Genomic DNA, 13,549 nt, shown 5'->3' on the forward strand with positions numbered 1-13,549 from the left:
TAAATGCCAGTTCTGTTACTGGGTTGTGCATTTCCAACAAAATGTTCCAGGAATTTAAAAGACCCACAGAAAGGATATGTGTCAACTGCAGGAAGGCAGACACCAGGCACCATGTGCAGATTTAAGAGGACAGTGGGTCTGAGTGGATGGTAAAATCATCTCCTCTTTGACCACACACACACACTGCTCTCTTGGATTATGCGAGACCCTAACAGGTGCAGTGGTCAGAATCTTGGAAGGGTCGTGCATTGTCAAGCGATATGTGGTATGAGAGTGCTCTAATTATCCCAGGAACTCAAGAGGGGCTTTGGACTGGAGACATGAGTGCAACATGCTCAGCTGCTTGTCATGACTACTGACCAGTCCTGACCCAGCCAGAGTAATCTGGTGGGTTCAAATTAGTGAAGTGTAAGAGAACATACACTTTTCTGCAGACAGTGTGTGGTGGAGATTAAGGGTTTGTAGTTCTGTAAGGTGAAAGGCAGGGAAACAGAAAGATGCTATAATGCCTGCAGCCTTCAACATTTCCAGTGAGGGAGGCAGGCTCGGGATCACCAGTCTCTTTGATCCTCTCCTTTTATGCTCAACTCACACCATTCTTGACGTCTTCTCCATCCCTCATCATTATTCCTCCATCCCCTGTGTGCTATTTTGGATGGTGGATCAGTTCAGTATGCACTGTGTGGACAGAAGCCATCCACAGATGATTTATCACACTGTCATTCTCTGCAGTGAAATTATGTGGGCGAGGTCTTTGGAATACAGTGGAATTGTGGGAGCATGAATGCATCACCCTTACAGAAGAAAGCTACTCTCTGCATTCAGTATACAGACTAAGTGCCAAAATAAATTGCTATTTGTACAGCACCTTAAGTGATTCTTGGGTTTGTCTCTGAAGAAAACTTTAAGGGTCCTATATAGAACCATATAACAGATTAACCTCTGTTAGTGTACTTAATGAAGGTTCTTGATTCATAATTCTACAATCTGAAAAGAAAGGAACCACTGGGAATATATTGAGCAAAAATGTTGATCCGAATATGTTGAGCAAAATCTGCAAAAACATGATACAGAGGCTGAGAAAATGCATATAGTGTATGGGTGAACATGTAGAGAATATGTTGTAAATATAAATACAAAATTAAGTATATGTAGTTTTACCATCATTGGTACCTCACATTTTAGACACCCGTAGACAAGTATACCAGCAGAGATTATAAAAAATAGGGAAATATGAGCATCCAACTTCAATCTATATTCTTTAACAGAAACAGAAGGATCTAATGGAAACAACTAGTTTTCTAATTGGTGTATATTTTCTCATGGAGCTTGGGAAAGAGGCAATGAGGAGAAGGAAGCTCATTTTCTCTCTTAGTTGCTACTCACAACAATTCATCGTCATCTTATACTCCTTTCCGTTTTTGAGTGATATCATGGCATGATATCACTGAAGTCTCAGTCTTTCCTTACTCAAGGCTGCCTGCTGGCAGAAACCCTTAAACAGTTTGTTTGCATGTTGGGGGGAAGGGGGGAAGGGGGGGGGGGTTATAGTGAAGTGGGTCTGCTCTCTTTCATCTCATTAAATAGAGATCAAAAGGATACAGACTGTCCTCTCTCAGCTGTTGAGGTGGATGACTGTAATTCAGATGTTGTGATCATCACCTCACTATCTCCTGCAGATAGTCTAGCCTGCAGAACAACTGGAGTGGTGACACTGTGTAATCCATGATGTAGTAACTGGATTGCATTTCCCTCACAAGAGTCTGACACATGACAGTAACCAGTGCTGGTTACAGTCATGGCAACATGTCTAGCAAGCTAAAGTGGGGCAGTGTATTTTTGTGGTGAGAATATGAGTGAAGACAGCGGGACTCTGTGGACTAAAGATCAGACCACTGGGGACCAAATATGGCTTCAGGAGCTCCTCTTCTGTGAAAAGGCTTTTGTTCTGTTTCTTTTGGCAAAGCTTCTCTGTGACATGACTTAGGAAATATGGCTGCTTCTAGCAAGCAACATGTAAAGTTGATCATTTATAGATGGAGTGGGCCAAGATCATCACTGTTCATGCCTGATTAATACATTTAAGACCAATGATTATGGTTCAAGTTTAGATTTGTAATAATAATGAAGATAAGAATTATCTCCACATTATGGATATGCATGCTATTAGAATCATGGTTCAAACCATGCAATACTAAGATCCACACCAAGGTGAATTCACTCAGAGAGGATACCTTCTCTCCTTTCTCTCCTGCAAGACTCATCTTCCCCTCCTCTCCCTACACATCACGCAGATGGAAACATCTTTAGCAGAATAGTGGACACACACATATGGACACACACTCACACACACACACACACACACACGAACACACGCAAACACAAGCAGAAAAGTAACGTAGGACAAATAAATATTTTTGACCTTATCATCCTAAAGTCTCATGGCATATACTGGAGAAGAAATCATGTGTTATAAATCAGAAAAAAAGCTAAGAAGAGACCAGTGCTTAATCTAACCATCAGAACCCCAATGGGTGGTCCTGGAAGACTGAGACAGAACAGAAAGCATTGTGTGTATGCGTGTGTGTGTGTGTGCATGTGTGTTTGAGTATAAAGAGAAGGGACCTGAAGGGAAATGAAAATTCCATTAAACCCCATGAACTGGGTAGAAGCTCCATCTACTTCACTGAAATGTGGCACTGATATTTGGCATTTGGTCTCAGGCTGTCCCCCACATGCTGATAAGAGCCCAGGGTTTATTTAAGATATCACACCCTGTCTCTGACTCTGCTGCTGGCAGCCCACACTGATACGTTCTATTGGAGGTCCTGTAGCACTGTTGGCTCCAGAAGACAATACTCAGCACAGCTAGTTAGACAGACAGGATACTCTCTGGCCTCTACTGGCTATTTGTACATCAGCAGGTGTAAACAGACTGAAAATACTTCCCTTGAGAAAGAGCCAAATGACATGGTGTAATCACAACTGCAAATGTATTAACCTATCCTCTATGTCGCTATTAAAGTAAGCCGACTAAGAGTCCAAACATGCTGCACTGCTTGTGCTTTCTTATCTTCACTGTAGACTGTTTTTACTTGCAACGAAGAGCAAACAGATTTTTCTAAATCTACATTCAGTAGGGATGTAACTGAATACAAATACATTATTCAGAATGAACAGATGTTTTCCAAACGGATACATATACAAATACCAATAGAAAGCGAACTATTCCTTTCTTAGAAAGCTTGCCAGAAAAGTTCACAGGACATCTGGTTAAGACTAAATGTGTGCAAAGGGAATGCAACAAAAAAGTCACACGTGTGGGAGGTTTTTTTTTATTTTCTTGTGGGTGCAAGCAAATGGCCAGATATGAAGCTTGCAAGGCAAATAAAGATCACATTCATTAACATGCATTTACAGCATTCTATTTAACCGCCTGCTGAGCGTCACTGTGGTTTGCATTAGGCTACTAATTTTTTTTTTTTTTTTTTTTTTCGAAAAAGAACCAACTTACTAAATTTGTTAAAAAAAATATTGCAGGCAGGTACAAACTAAAATAATAACTATGTGAGTGGGATAAAAAAAAAACTCAAATGATAAGGCTGAGACTTAGTAACTGTCAGAGCCAGAATTCACATATTTAATAAGAGGGGGAAAAAAACTTCCGGTTTAGGTCACACCCACATAGAGTTTTCTCCGTTAGAGACACAGATGCAGATATGGATATTTGGAGCACTAAATGGATACAGATACAGATGGTTGCATTACACCCCTACAACTCAGTGCAACTATCCTGATGATGTTCAGTATTTGAAAACAGTTGTCTTACCTTCTGTCCGTGATCCCCTTTGGATCCCTAAGGTAACAAAGAAGAAAGAGCAAAAATACATTAGCCATGCATCATGACATAATCTGTATTTATCTGTTTTTGTTTTAAAAAAGGCAATTGACTTGACATGAGGTATTCGCTTGTCAAGACCTATCTTGACTGAGGCGTTTTGTGTCATGTAGAAGACACTATATTTAATCTAAATTCACAATGATGCATCTCTAGAGGTGCACATCAGCTGAGACAAAGACCAGGCAATGCTAACAGCTAAGGTCTTACATTAGCTACCTGGGGGCATGGTCTATGTTCAAACTCACGACTTACTCTCTGAAAATGCACTGAGTGGTTACATTCAACCTGGGTTGAAAAACATTTCTTAACAATGTGTTTTTCCCGAAATCTGCTGTGCCTCATATGAGATGATTACTCATAATCTGGCTCAAGATCTTATTTGGATGGGTGCATGGGAAAATATCCATGTCTGTGGAAGAAATCTAAAGTTTACAAGATATTGAGGGAATGGAGTAGTAGGTTGTTTCAGAGTTCAAAATAGAGGTTACACAGTAGGAAGCATATGGGCTATTCCGTGGTAAAGTTCATTTATATTCAAATAATAAAACCACTGGCAGTTTAAGCTAGAGTGAGCAATCCTCACAAAAGTGTCAATCATACACTGGTCAGATCTGACTCAGAGAAGTGCTGAGCATGTGTACGAGAAAAGAGAAAGAAGTACAAAAAACATATGAAGTAAAAAGGAAATGTGTAAAAGTATGGTTAAATTCAAGAGAAAGGGACTAGGCATATTGGAGTGTGGGAAAGTCCTTTAGGCTTTGGAAATAGAGTGAAATCAATATGAAGTAGGAAGATAGGGGCTGAATCACTGTGAATATCTCTCTCTGACTCTGTATGTATATTTGTTTATATATGCTTTCTTAGAGTACTTTCACACATGTTAGTCCATTAACAGGGTCCCAATCAGAGTGAAATTGATACTTTCGGCTTGTTTGCTATCTGGGTTGGTTTTCTCACTGCACATAACTAAAAACAAACCAAAAATCATGGGGCATGCTGAAGGGTATGTAGGGCTGAAAATGTACATGCTACATGTCATCACATGCTTTCAATCACTAGAAATATGCTGATGGAACAAAGTAAACAAACTTCCCAGTGTATACTCTGGAGGCAGGTTGGCTAGTGGTTAGCATGTTTGCCTCACACCTCTGAGGTTGGGGGTTCAAGTCCCACCCCTGCCCTGTATGTGCTTCAGAGGTTTCCTCTGGGTACTCTAGTTTCCTCCCCCAGTCCAAAGACTTTGGAGACGTTGTAGGCTGACTGACATTTCCAAATTGTCCGTAATGTGTGAATTGGCATGTGAATGTGTGTGTGACTATGTCCTGTGATGGGTTGGTACCCTGTCCAGAGTGTCCCCATCCTGTGCCCCGAGTTCCCTGGGATAGACTACAGGCTCCCCATGACCCATTTACAAGCACCCATTTACAAGCTCCCATTTACAAAAAAAAAAAATTCTCCCCAAAACCCATAAATAACATTCATATTTCATTCACTTCCTGCAATTGGGTCTCTTCAGAGTCAAAACACTTTCTCACTGCAATCGAACTGCACTAAAGCTCACTTGGAACCGGACTGAGGCCACCTCAGTCAAACAAGTTCAGACTGGTTGTTTTGGCCCATCCTAAAGTGCGACTGCTGTGTTCTCACCTGCTCAAACATACCGCACAGAAGGAAACTGTACCAGGGTTCCATTCTTATGGACACTACATGTGTGAAACCTCCCCAAGAAAGACTACATTACTAATTGTGACCAAAAGAAGCTGGCACAAAGATGTTAATATGTGGGTCGAATGAGCTGTTCTGTAATGTAATCATGATGATCAAAGATGAACGAAGCTTACCTTGGGGCCTTCAGGTCCAGTTAATCCTGTCTCACCACGATCACCCTGGACAGAGAAGACACAGTAGTGTTAGTGGTAGAACATGCTTACTTATACACTACTATTTGTTCAGTACATTTTAATAGCTGTGATGATACAAGTTCATCTCTAGTGTGGAATTCCTCATATGAAATGGACAATGGATGATTTGGACATTCATTACTATGCTCTGCTGCACTGCATTCAAGATTCCAAACCTGTTCCTTCATACTAAAAGTGTCTACAATTTAAAAAAAATTTGTCATACAATTTTCCTACAATTGGTTTCCATATTCATGAAAACAAAACTTTGATTACATCTGATCATAAATTAATCCATGCCTTTGACATGAGAATCCTACCTTTTGTCCTGGTACACCTGGTTCTCCCTATAATTAAAAAGTGAGAGAATTCAATATAGTCATTACAATCCATTGCCATTCATCTCTTTGCCAGACTGAATACAAAATAGCATTAGATTGCATAATAATTGCTCTTACTGAGAGGTTCTTTTGCTTGATGTAAAGAGTTTTGGTTGATTTTCAAATAATGTCAAATCATATCATTTATGATTTGGCCAATTTGCAGGGAGTTAGTCCTTCATAGTGGCTTGGATATTCACAAAAGATGTGTCTGGCTCCTGTTGATATACACTAGTGTGTTGGTTTTATATAGAGCCTGGGTGTGCTACTTTATGGGCCCTGCATGTTTCAATTTACAACAGTTCAAATTCTCCAATCTAAACAATCCATGGCAATTAATGCATCAGGGGAAACGGAGAATTATCCAACAGCAACACAGACTGGTGAAATGCAGCGTATCCCTTCTGTACTGGTAGCACAAGCCTGCACTCTCCCTGTAAATGGCTGAACCTTGCCTGAACCTTAGGCCTGTTTATAACACCTAGAAAAATGCTGTTGACACAGCTGGACTAAAACTCAAAAAGGTTAAAGTTAGGACTCTGCATTAGTAATACTACACGATTTGCTATATGTAATTAATTGCTAGGTTCGTAAAGTGATTATTAATCAACCTGAACAAGAAACCTTCCTTAAAAGTGTACTGTGTGAGGTCTGACAAATCAAAATATTGACAGTTACAGGCAAGAAGCCATTACACGTGTATCTTTAGGCACTTCAGGAGTTCACCACAGGGTTTTGTCCTATCACCATGTTTCAGCATTAACTAATATATTTCCTCTAGACCTTTCATAAGCTTACCTTCATTCCTGTCAACATCTGCAAATAAAAAAACAGCAAAAATATTACTAATTACTAAAATACTAAATAAAATAATAAAAATTGGGTTAAAATATTGCTATGTATATAGTTATGCTTCTACGTACCCTCAGGTCTTTTCCCGGTTTTCCAGGTTCTCCAGGTTTTCCCTTTATCATAAAACATATTCTCATATATTAGTGAGACAAAAAACAACTAGTAAAAAGGCTACATAGAGCCAGAAATGACCTACAGTGAAAACCTACAAGATTAGACCTAACACTAGGAAGAACACTAGTGATTCTTACCGGTGGCCCATTAGCACCAGTCAATCCTGGGCTACCAGGAGGCCCTGGGGGGCCAGGAGGGCCCGGTGGTCCCTGTGCTCCAGGCTCGCCCTGCTGAGAGACAACACATTACAATCTCAGACAGAGAAGCCAATACATATTCTTATGTTCACACATTCAACATCAGCAATAGGATCCCTTCTGTTTCAATTCCAGTCTACCGTACATGATAGAGATTTAAACCGGAAAATGAATCTAGCTGATGAATTACAGAGACTGAATTGGAAAGGAAGCAAACCCTTATGGCTGAGTTAAAAATGAAATTAAAGCATGTTGTGGTTTTCAACAATTGGAATGGGGGTAATTTAAATGATTATTCTACCGGTGGTTATTAACCTTCACTGAGAGAGAACCATGTTTGGAAAACAATCGCAGCCATTGAGTTTTGGCTGTACATGTATCAGAACCATGCCAATGTGGCTTAGGTTCACCTAAAAAGCTTCAGCGTCCTGACCACTGACCAGGAAACCTCTCACTCATATTGTTTTCTCAGGACCCTGTCAACAGTGAGAACCTGGATCTAAGGCATGTTCTGCTACAAATTTCTTTGGTGTAAAAAAAAATGACAGAAGGATAACAAAATCATAACAAATCAGGGGTGAATATTGAAATGGGAACTATGTAATTATTAAAATGTAATTATTAAGAATGTTTTATCTGGCTCTGTTTTCCAATAATTAAATACATACTGTATGAGCTTTAACATTTCAAATTATCTGGCCAATAAAATTAGAAATTAAAGATACAAATTAAAGTTATAAAAAGACAAATATTCTCTGTAAATCTTCATTTTTTATAGTCTCTTTTACATTTCCTCTGTGCAGTTGCGGAATCTGGGTAACACATCCTAAAATTTAGAAGCCATCTTTTCTTCATTAGTTCTTTGACAGGGCTTGGGTAGACATGATTTATTATCCCAGAAGGAGGTTCACTAAATTAATTCATTCCACTATCCCTATCCAGACCAGGCAGGAATCAGCACAGAAAGTCCTCCAAGTGGAGCCATTTCCACTTTTTCCCTTAGTCAGTGGCCCTCAACAATGGCGACTATTGTCTCAAAACATGGTACACTATTCTGGCACACTCACACACATATACCTGTAGGAACAATATAGAGGATGGATGCCAGCCGAGGTCGGTCTGTGCCAGGGCTACGTGTACAAGTAGGCCACAACAGTTTGAATGCACAGAGAGGCTTTGAGAGCAGGAAGTAGGGCTGGCATACTCTTTTGGACAGTCCTCACTTTCCTGGCAAATAAGCTCTCTATCCCATTCTTTTGTTACTTTTAGACTGACATTATGAAAATTGCAGAATGGTATGTCTGCTCTAGAACTGCATTTTCTGTACTTTATAGGTTTATATAAATGTCAATCAGTTACAATCTATTCTTTTGAGAATGTGATGGAAACGGATCTTGAGATAACATCATTTGTCTCAATCAGTAGCTTTAAACCCTCTTGTCCACTGTGGTTTTAGACTTTTCATCACTGAAAGCACAGGAAAAACCTCTTTCATTTTTGAGTTTTCCAAGATAACTTCCTTTCAGTGTGCTAATAATTGCCCACTTCCTTGTCTAAAATTACCATGGAGCTATCTGGGTGAGGAGAGAAAATTTGTCATTTCTTGGAAAGTGTGCTTTGGCACAGGGCTGAACATTCAAATGTAAAAGCCCACGGCTTTGAGAAATGGCATGTCAGTGTTTAAGTATGCCAATAAATGCTAAATCATGACTACAAATGTCAAACTGAGAAACCGTTGTAAAATCTCACTTAAATCAGCCCTATTTGACTGCAGTTGGAATAGCCCAGTAAAGGTGTCGAACAGTTCCGTTGCTGTTCTCACATTTCCAGCATTTAAAGTGAAGGCTAGCAAACACAGTGGTGCCATGGAGGGTTACTAATGGCATTGGGGGTGGGTTTGGCTGGCAGTTGGTCGACAGTGGCTGGCATCCTTGGCAGTGGGTAAGAAGGGTGGCAGAGAGATGTACCTTGAGGCGCTTTAGAATTAGAGGGCTTATTGAGGGCATGTTGCGCACGGTGATGGGCAACATCTGCTCAGGTCACAAAGCACAGGTGGGCCGCAGTGCAAAAAGTCACGAGGGCAACAAGTTGACCAGCAGGCCAGAGGAAGGAAACGGTGTCAACGAAATGCAGAGGGGAAAAGGAAAAGAAAACAGAGAAATAAATGCAAAAGAGTGAATAACAGGGAAACAGCAAGGCAGGGAGAGATAAAAGAAAGAGATCAAGGTGGAAAGAAGAGAAAGAGTGAAAAAAGGCATGAGAACTGACAAACAGGACCCAGCAGTCTGAGTTACAGTGGTGAGATAAATATTTTAAACTGGAAGCCAAATCATATGCCACATCCAAGCCCAAAGGGCAGATAACTGAATAGTGCTGATAAGGAGGTATTTAATTTTAACTGGATTTAGATATCTCAGTCCACTGTGATTTGGTTCCTGTGTCCTGCATCAGTGCTATGTAGACTTCAGTCTTGCCACAAAGAGAGTTTAGCAACAGACTTACTGTGGCCTGTCCTCCAGCACATGGGTGGACAATACGCCGTTTCTGTTGAAATCACCAGCGTTATGAAGTACAGATTGAAAAGTCACTAAATTCCCACTAATCTTTAGTAGTCTACTTAAACCCCTCAAATTCCCCGGACCTGTCGGCAGGTACAGACTTATATTAACTTACCCATTAAATCGATAATAAGCTGGTACTTGAAGCACTGAAGCTGATTGAAACTTGCCTTTGTTTTGCAATGCTTCTTTGCATTTAATGTCCCAACAGTTAAATAATTACACTTTAAGATTAAAAAAAAATGCATTTAAGGACTAGTCAAATAGTCACAAAATACAAAAAAGAAAGTAAGAGAAAACACTGTGTATAAAGTGTGCATAAAAATGTGCTATGCATCATGAATTCAATTCATTATTGCATATAATTTGGAGACAAGCTCTTGTGTCTGTCCCCCCTGGCTTAGTCAGAGGACAGGTCTTATCTGGTCTCTCTTTGCAGCATGGCTGAAACACTCACACACTTCTGGGGATGATGGAGGACCCCACAAACCTTTAACATCAGAGCCTGACTGGAGCGTAATGCTGCCAGAGTTTTCACTTGAAGTCCCTGCTTAAAGTGGTCCACCACAGACACAGACATAAACATACATATACACACACACGCGCACACACAACCATATGCGCATATGAATGCACACACCAAAACACAGACACACAAGCACTCAGTGGTTCCCATCTCTGTTTCATGAAGTAGTTCTTCCTGTCTTGAAGCTAGTGACCTCTTGGCTCCCTTCAACATAACTGTAACCACCCGCTAGCACAGACCTCCCACTTAGAGGCTTGTTTTTAGTGTACTTAACAAGAGCCTTTAAACAATCTGCTGTCTCTGCAACCTGCTTGACCAAAGCCATTTCACTGTTCCCTAGAGTTTTATTCCTTGAACACTGAATCTTAATAATTTTAGCTGCTAGTCAATTTGCTTTGCAACAATTTGGTACTTACATGTCATACATACTCTGATTTTTTTTAGAGTTGACCCTAGCTTTAATACTATATAACATACTGCTATACCTCAACCCACTTCTATAATAAACTGGATTTCACAACAATTAGCTAGGAAATGACTGAACAAATTAACAAGCTGGTTAATACCAGAACACAAAGTCTTTTTCTTGGCACTTATTACCAGAAAGCCTTATCAGATCTTTTTCTGTAAGCTGCATGTATAATTGTCTTGTTTTCAATGGAACGCTAGTACTCCAGATAAAGCACTGAGGGTCTCCAGCTCCACATGTTACATGTGCTATCCATCATGAATTATACCAATTTATCAATCCAGTGTTCTTTGTTCTCTTTTCATTTGATTTTGCAGACAGCTAATTACAGCACTCTGTTTGTATCTTCTTTGGGGTTAAAAAAAAAAAGACAAATTACGGAAGCAAAGCAAAATAACATACAAAATGCTCATGGATTCTTAAAGGTTCAAAGTATTCACTGATTATATTATATAGCACAGTATAAAGCAATTCTTACATGAAAAGCTTTCACTCACCCGATGTGTATAATCACCACACACACCCTGAAAAAAACACACAAACAGGACCTGTAAGAAACTAAAAACATTTATAAAGTGCAGGTAAGTATGCAATCAAAACTGTTTGGTCTGTACCTTTTCCCCTTTTGGACCTGGTTCACCCTAATAAAAAACAATAATTATTGTGAGTAATGAAATTAACTGTACAAAATGTTCAAGAAGTGTAATTATTGTAAAGTAGTGTAGAGTGCAATGGTATAATACAGGGTGTCCCAAATGTCTCTATACATAGGGTAAATTAACACTTTTAGCAAAATGTAACTTTATTTACAAAACATCCTCTACATGATTGCCATTTCTTTGTAAACACACACAGAGATGTCTTTCTCTCACTCATGATGAACTCGTGTTAACACATCTGGGGTTATGCATGTAATTGCATGTCCATCGCAACCATGCGACAGCTTCACGATCCCGCCATCAGAATGATTTCAATATGTTCTTCTTTTGTCAAAGGCATTTTTAAAGGCTATTTAAAAATATATATATATACATATATATATACATATATATATACTAAGTATGAAAAATTTTGGAAGACATTTTGCTAAAAAGTTTAATTTCCCCATGTATGGCAACTTTTGGAACACCCTGTAGTATACACTAGTTTATAATATACTTACAGGTAGTCCTTTGGGACCAGGTGGGCCCTGATGACATTAATACATTAATAATTAATTACAGTTTTTAAAAGAAATGTATTTGTCAATATATTTTATATAATCCCCTGTCATACATAAATACATAAACATTCATAGCAAATATACACACTAGCTAAACACAATGTTCTTTCCAACATAAATTAATACAATGTTCATTCTCAAACCATTACAAATGTGGGTCATATGAATAACCTCAGCACCTTTTTAAAAAATTTCTCATTTTGTCACAGAGGGAAAAGCAGAGGAAATGGGCTCATAGTTAGAAACAAGAATCAATTTTTCAGATATTCAGCCTCAGCTATTTGATGAACTAGTCCAGGCCTGGAGTGGACAGCCATGAAATTTATTTTGGCTGGTGGGAGCGGGCTTCTGTGGGCCGCCAGCACCCCAGAGCCAAAGAGAGGTGGTGCACACTCTCATGAAGGAGCTCCAATCACTGCTGCCAGTGGCCTCAAATAAGACAAATCTCCACATAAATAAAACAAGTATATATCTAGTGCTTATAACACAAAGGGCCTTGAATGCTGCAGCTGAAAATCTAAAACACACATTGAGATCCAAAGACTGGAATAGCTTAAAGCTTCCAAAGTGCTATGACGTTCATCCGAAAACACTGGTGCATCTGCTTTTTTTATTGCACCCTGGAAAAACAATGAAAACAGCAGAATGTTGAAACCGAGAGGGAACTTATCAGTAAAAAAAAGAGAGAATGTAAATCCCAGATGAAGGTGGGTCTGTAGCCTCAGAAGGTTGTGTGTATTTTTAAAGAGTCATTGTGCTTCAGTCACAAGCCCTGTGGGGGCCATTCAGCAGTGAAGCTAACCCCATAAAGGTGTCACCATGATGCAGGGAGACTAACTTTTATTCATGACACCTTGTAGGAATGCCCCACTTTTACAGTAGTTCATGGCTTCCTTTTTCTGAAGACTCCACAAAGAAAAGTTTTTTTGTGTCTATCACCAATAAATTCAGTTGAAATTAACTAGACTACAGTGTATAGTTCACTTAACGGTGGGTAATGTTTCCCTTTGTCAGAAACAACAGCATCATGAATCTATCAAGTTACACGGCCAATAAATCAAACTAAACTGTTTTCTTAGTACAGGGGAGTTACGCTGCAGTTCTGAAAGGCCTTTGCAGAGTTTACCATTCTGCCTCATTTAACACAACTGATTCAGCACTTCAGCTAATTACCAAGACCTTCATGAACTGAATTTGTTGTGCCAGAAGAGGGAGAACACTAATCTCTGTGCTCTGGCCCTCCAGACCCTGAGTGCGACCCTACTATCCTAGAAGCATCATGTGGTCAGACTCAACAAGCTAAATAAATATCACAGTTACAAGCTGTCTTCAGAACAAATGGCTGAATTTTATAGAATCTGACACATTTCTCTTTATAATAATGACTTTTCTGTGTGATTTAAAGTCAGCTTCTTGGTGGGTTAGACCT

General features: G+C 39.5%; 1 protein-coding gene across 1 annotated transcript in view; it reads right to left on the reverse strand.

Moving 5' to 3' along the window:
* The window catches only part of col13a1 (collagen, type XIII, alpha 1), a 50,909-nt gene that overhangs the window by 20,309 nt on the left and 17,051 nt on the right, over positions 1–13,549 (reverse strand). The window contains exons 9-19 of the mRNA XM_026935428.3: positions 12,061–12,087; positions 11,513–11,539; positions 11,396–11,422; positions 9,313–9,375; positions 7,286–7,378; positions 7,106–7,147; positions 6,981–6,998; positions 6,123–6,149; positions 5,743–5,787; positions 3,830–3,856; positions 2,235–2,279 (exon numbers count right to left, since the gene is read on the reverse strand). Of these exons, the coding sequence (XP_026791229.2) occupies positions 2,235–2,279; positions 3,830–3,856; positions 5,743–5,787; positions 6,123–6,149; positions 6,981–6,998; positions 7,106–7,147; positions 7,286–7,378; positions 9,313–9,375; positions 11,396–11,422; positions 11,513–11,539; positions 12,061–12,087 (441 nt within the window). The remainder of the gene's footprint in view (positions 1–2,234; positions 2,280–3,829; positions 3,857–5,742; positions 5,788–6,122; positions 6,150–6,980; positions 6,999–7,105; positions 7,148–7,285; positions 7,379–9,312; positions 9,376–11,395; positions 11,423–11,512; positions 11,540–12,060; positions 12,088–13,549) is intronic.

Source organism: Pangasianodon hypophthalmus, chromosome 3 (assembly GCF_027358585.1).
Source record: "Pangasianodon hypophthalmus isolate fPanHyp1 chromosome 3, fPanHyp1.pri, whole genome shotgun sequence".
Taxonomy (NCBI): Eukaryota; Metazoa; Chordata; class Actinopteri; order Siluriformes; family Pangasiidae; genus Pangasianodon; species Pangasianodon hypophthalmus.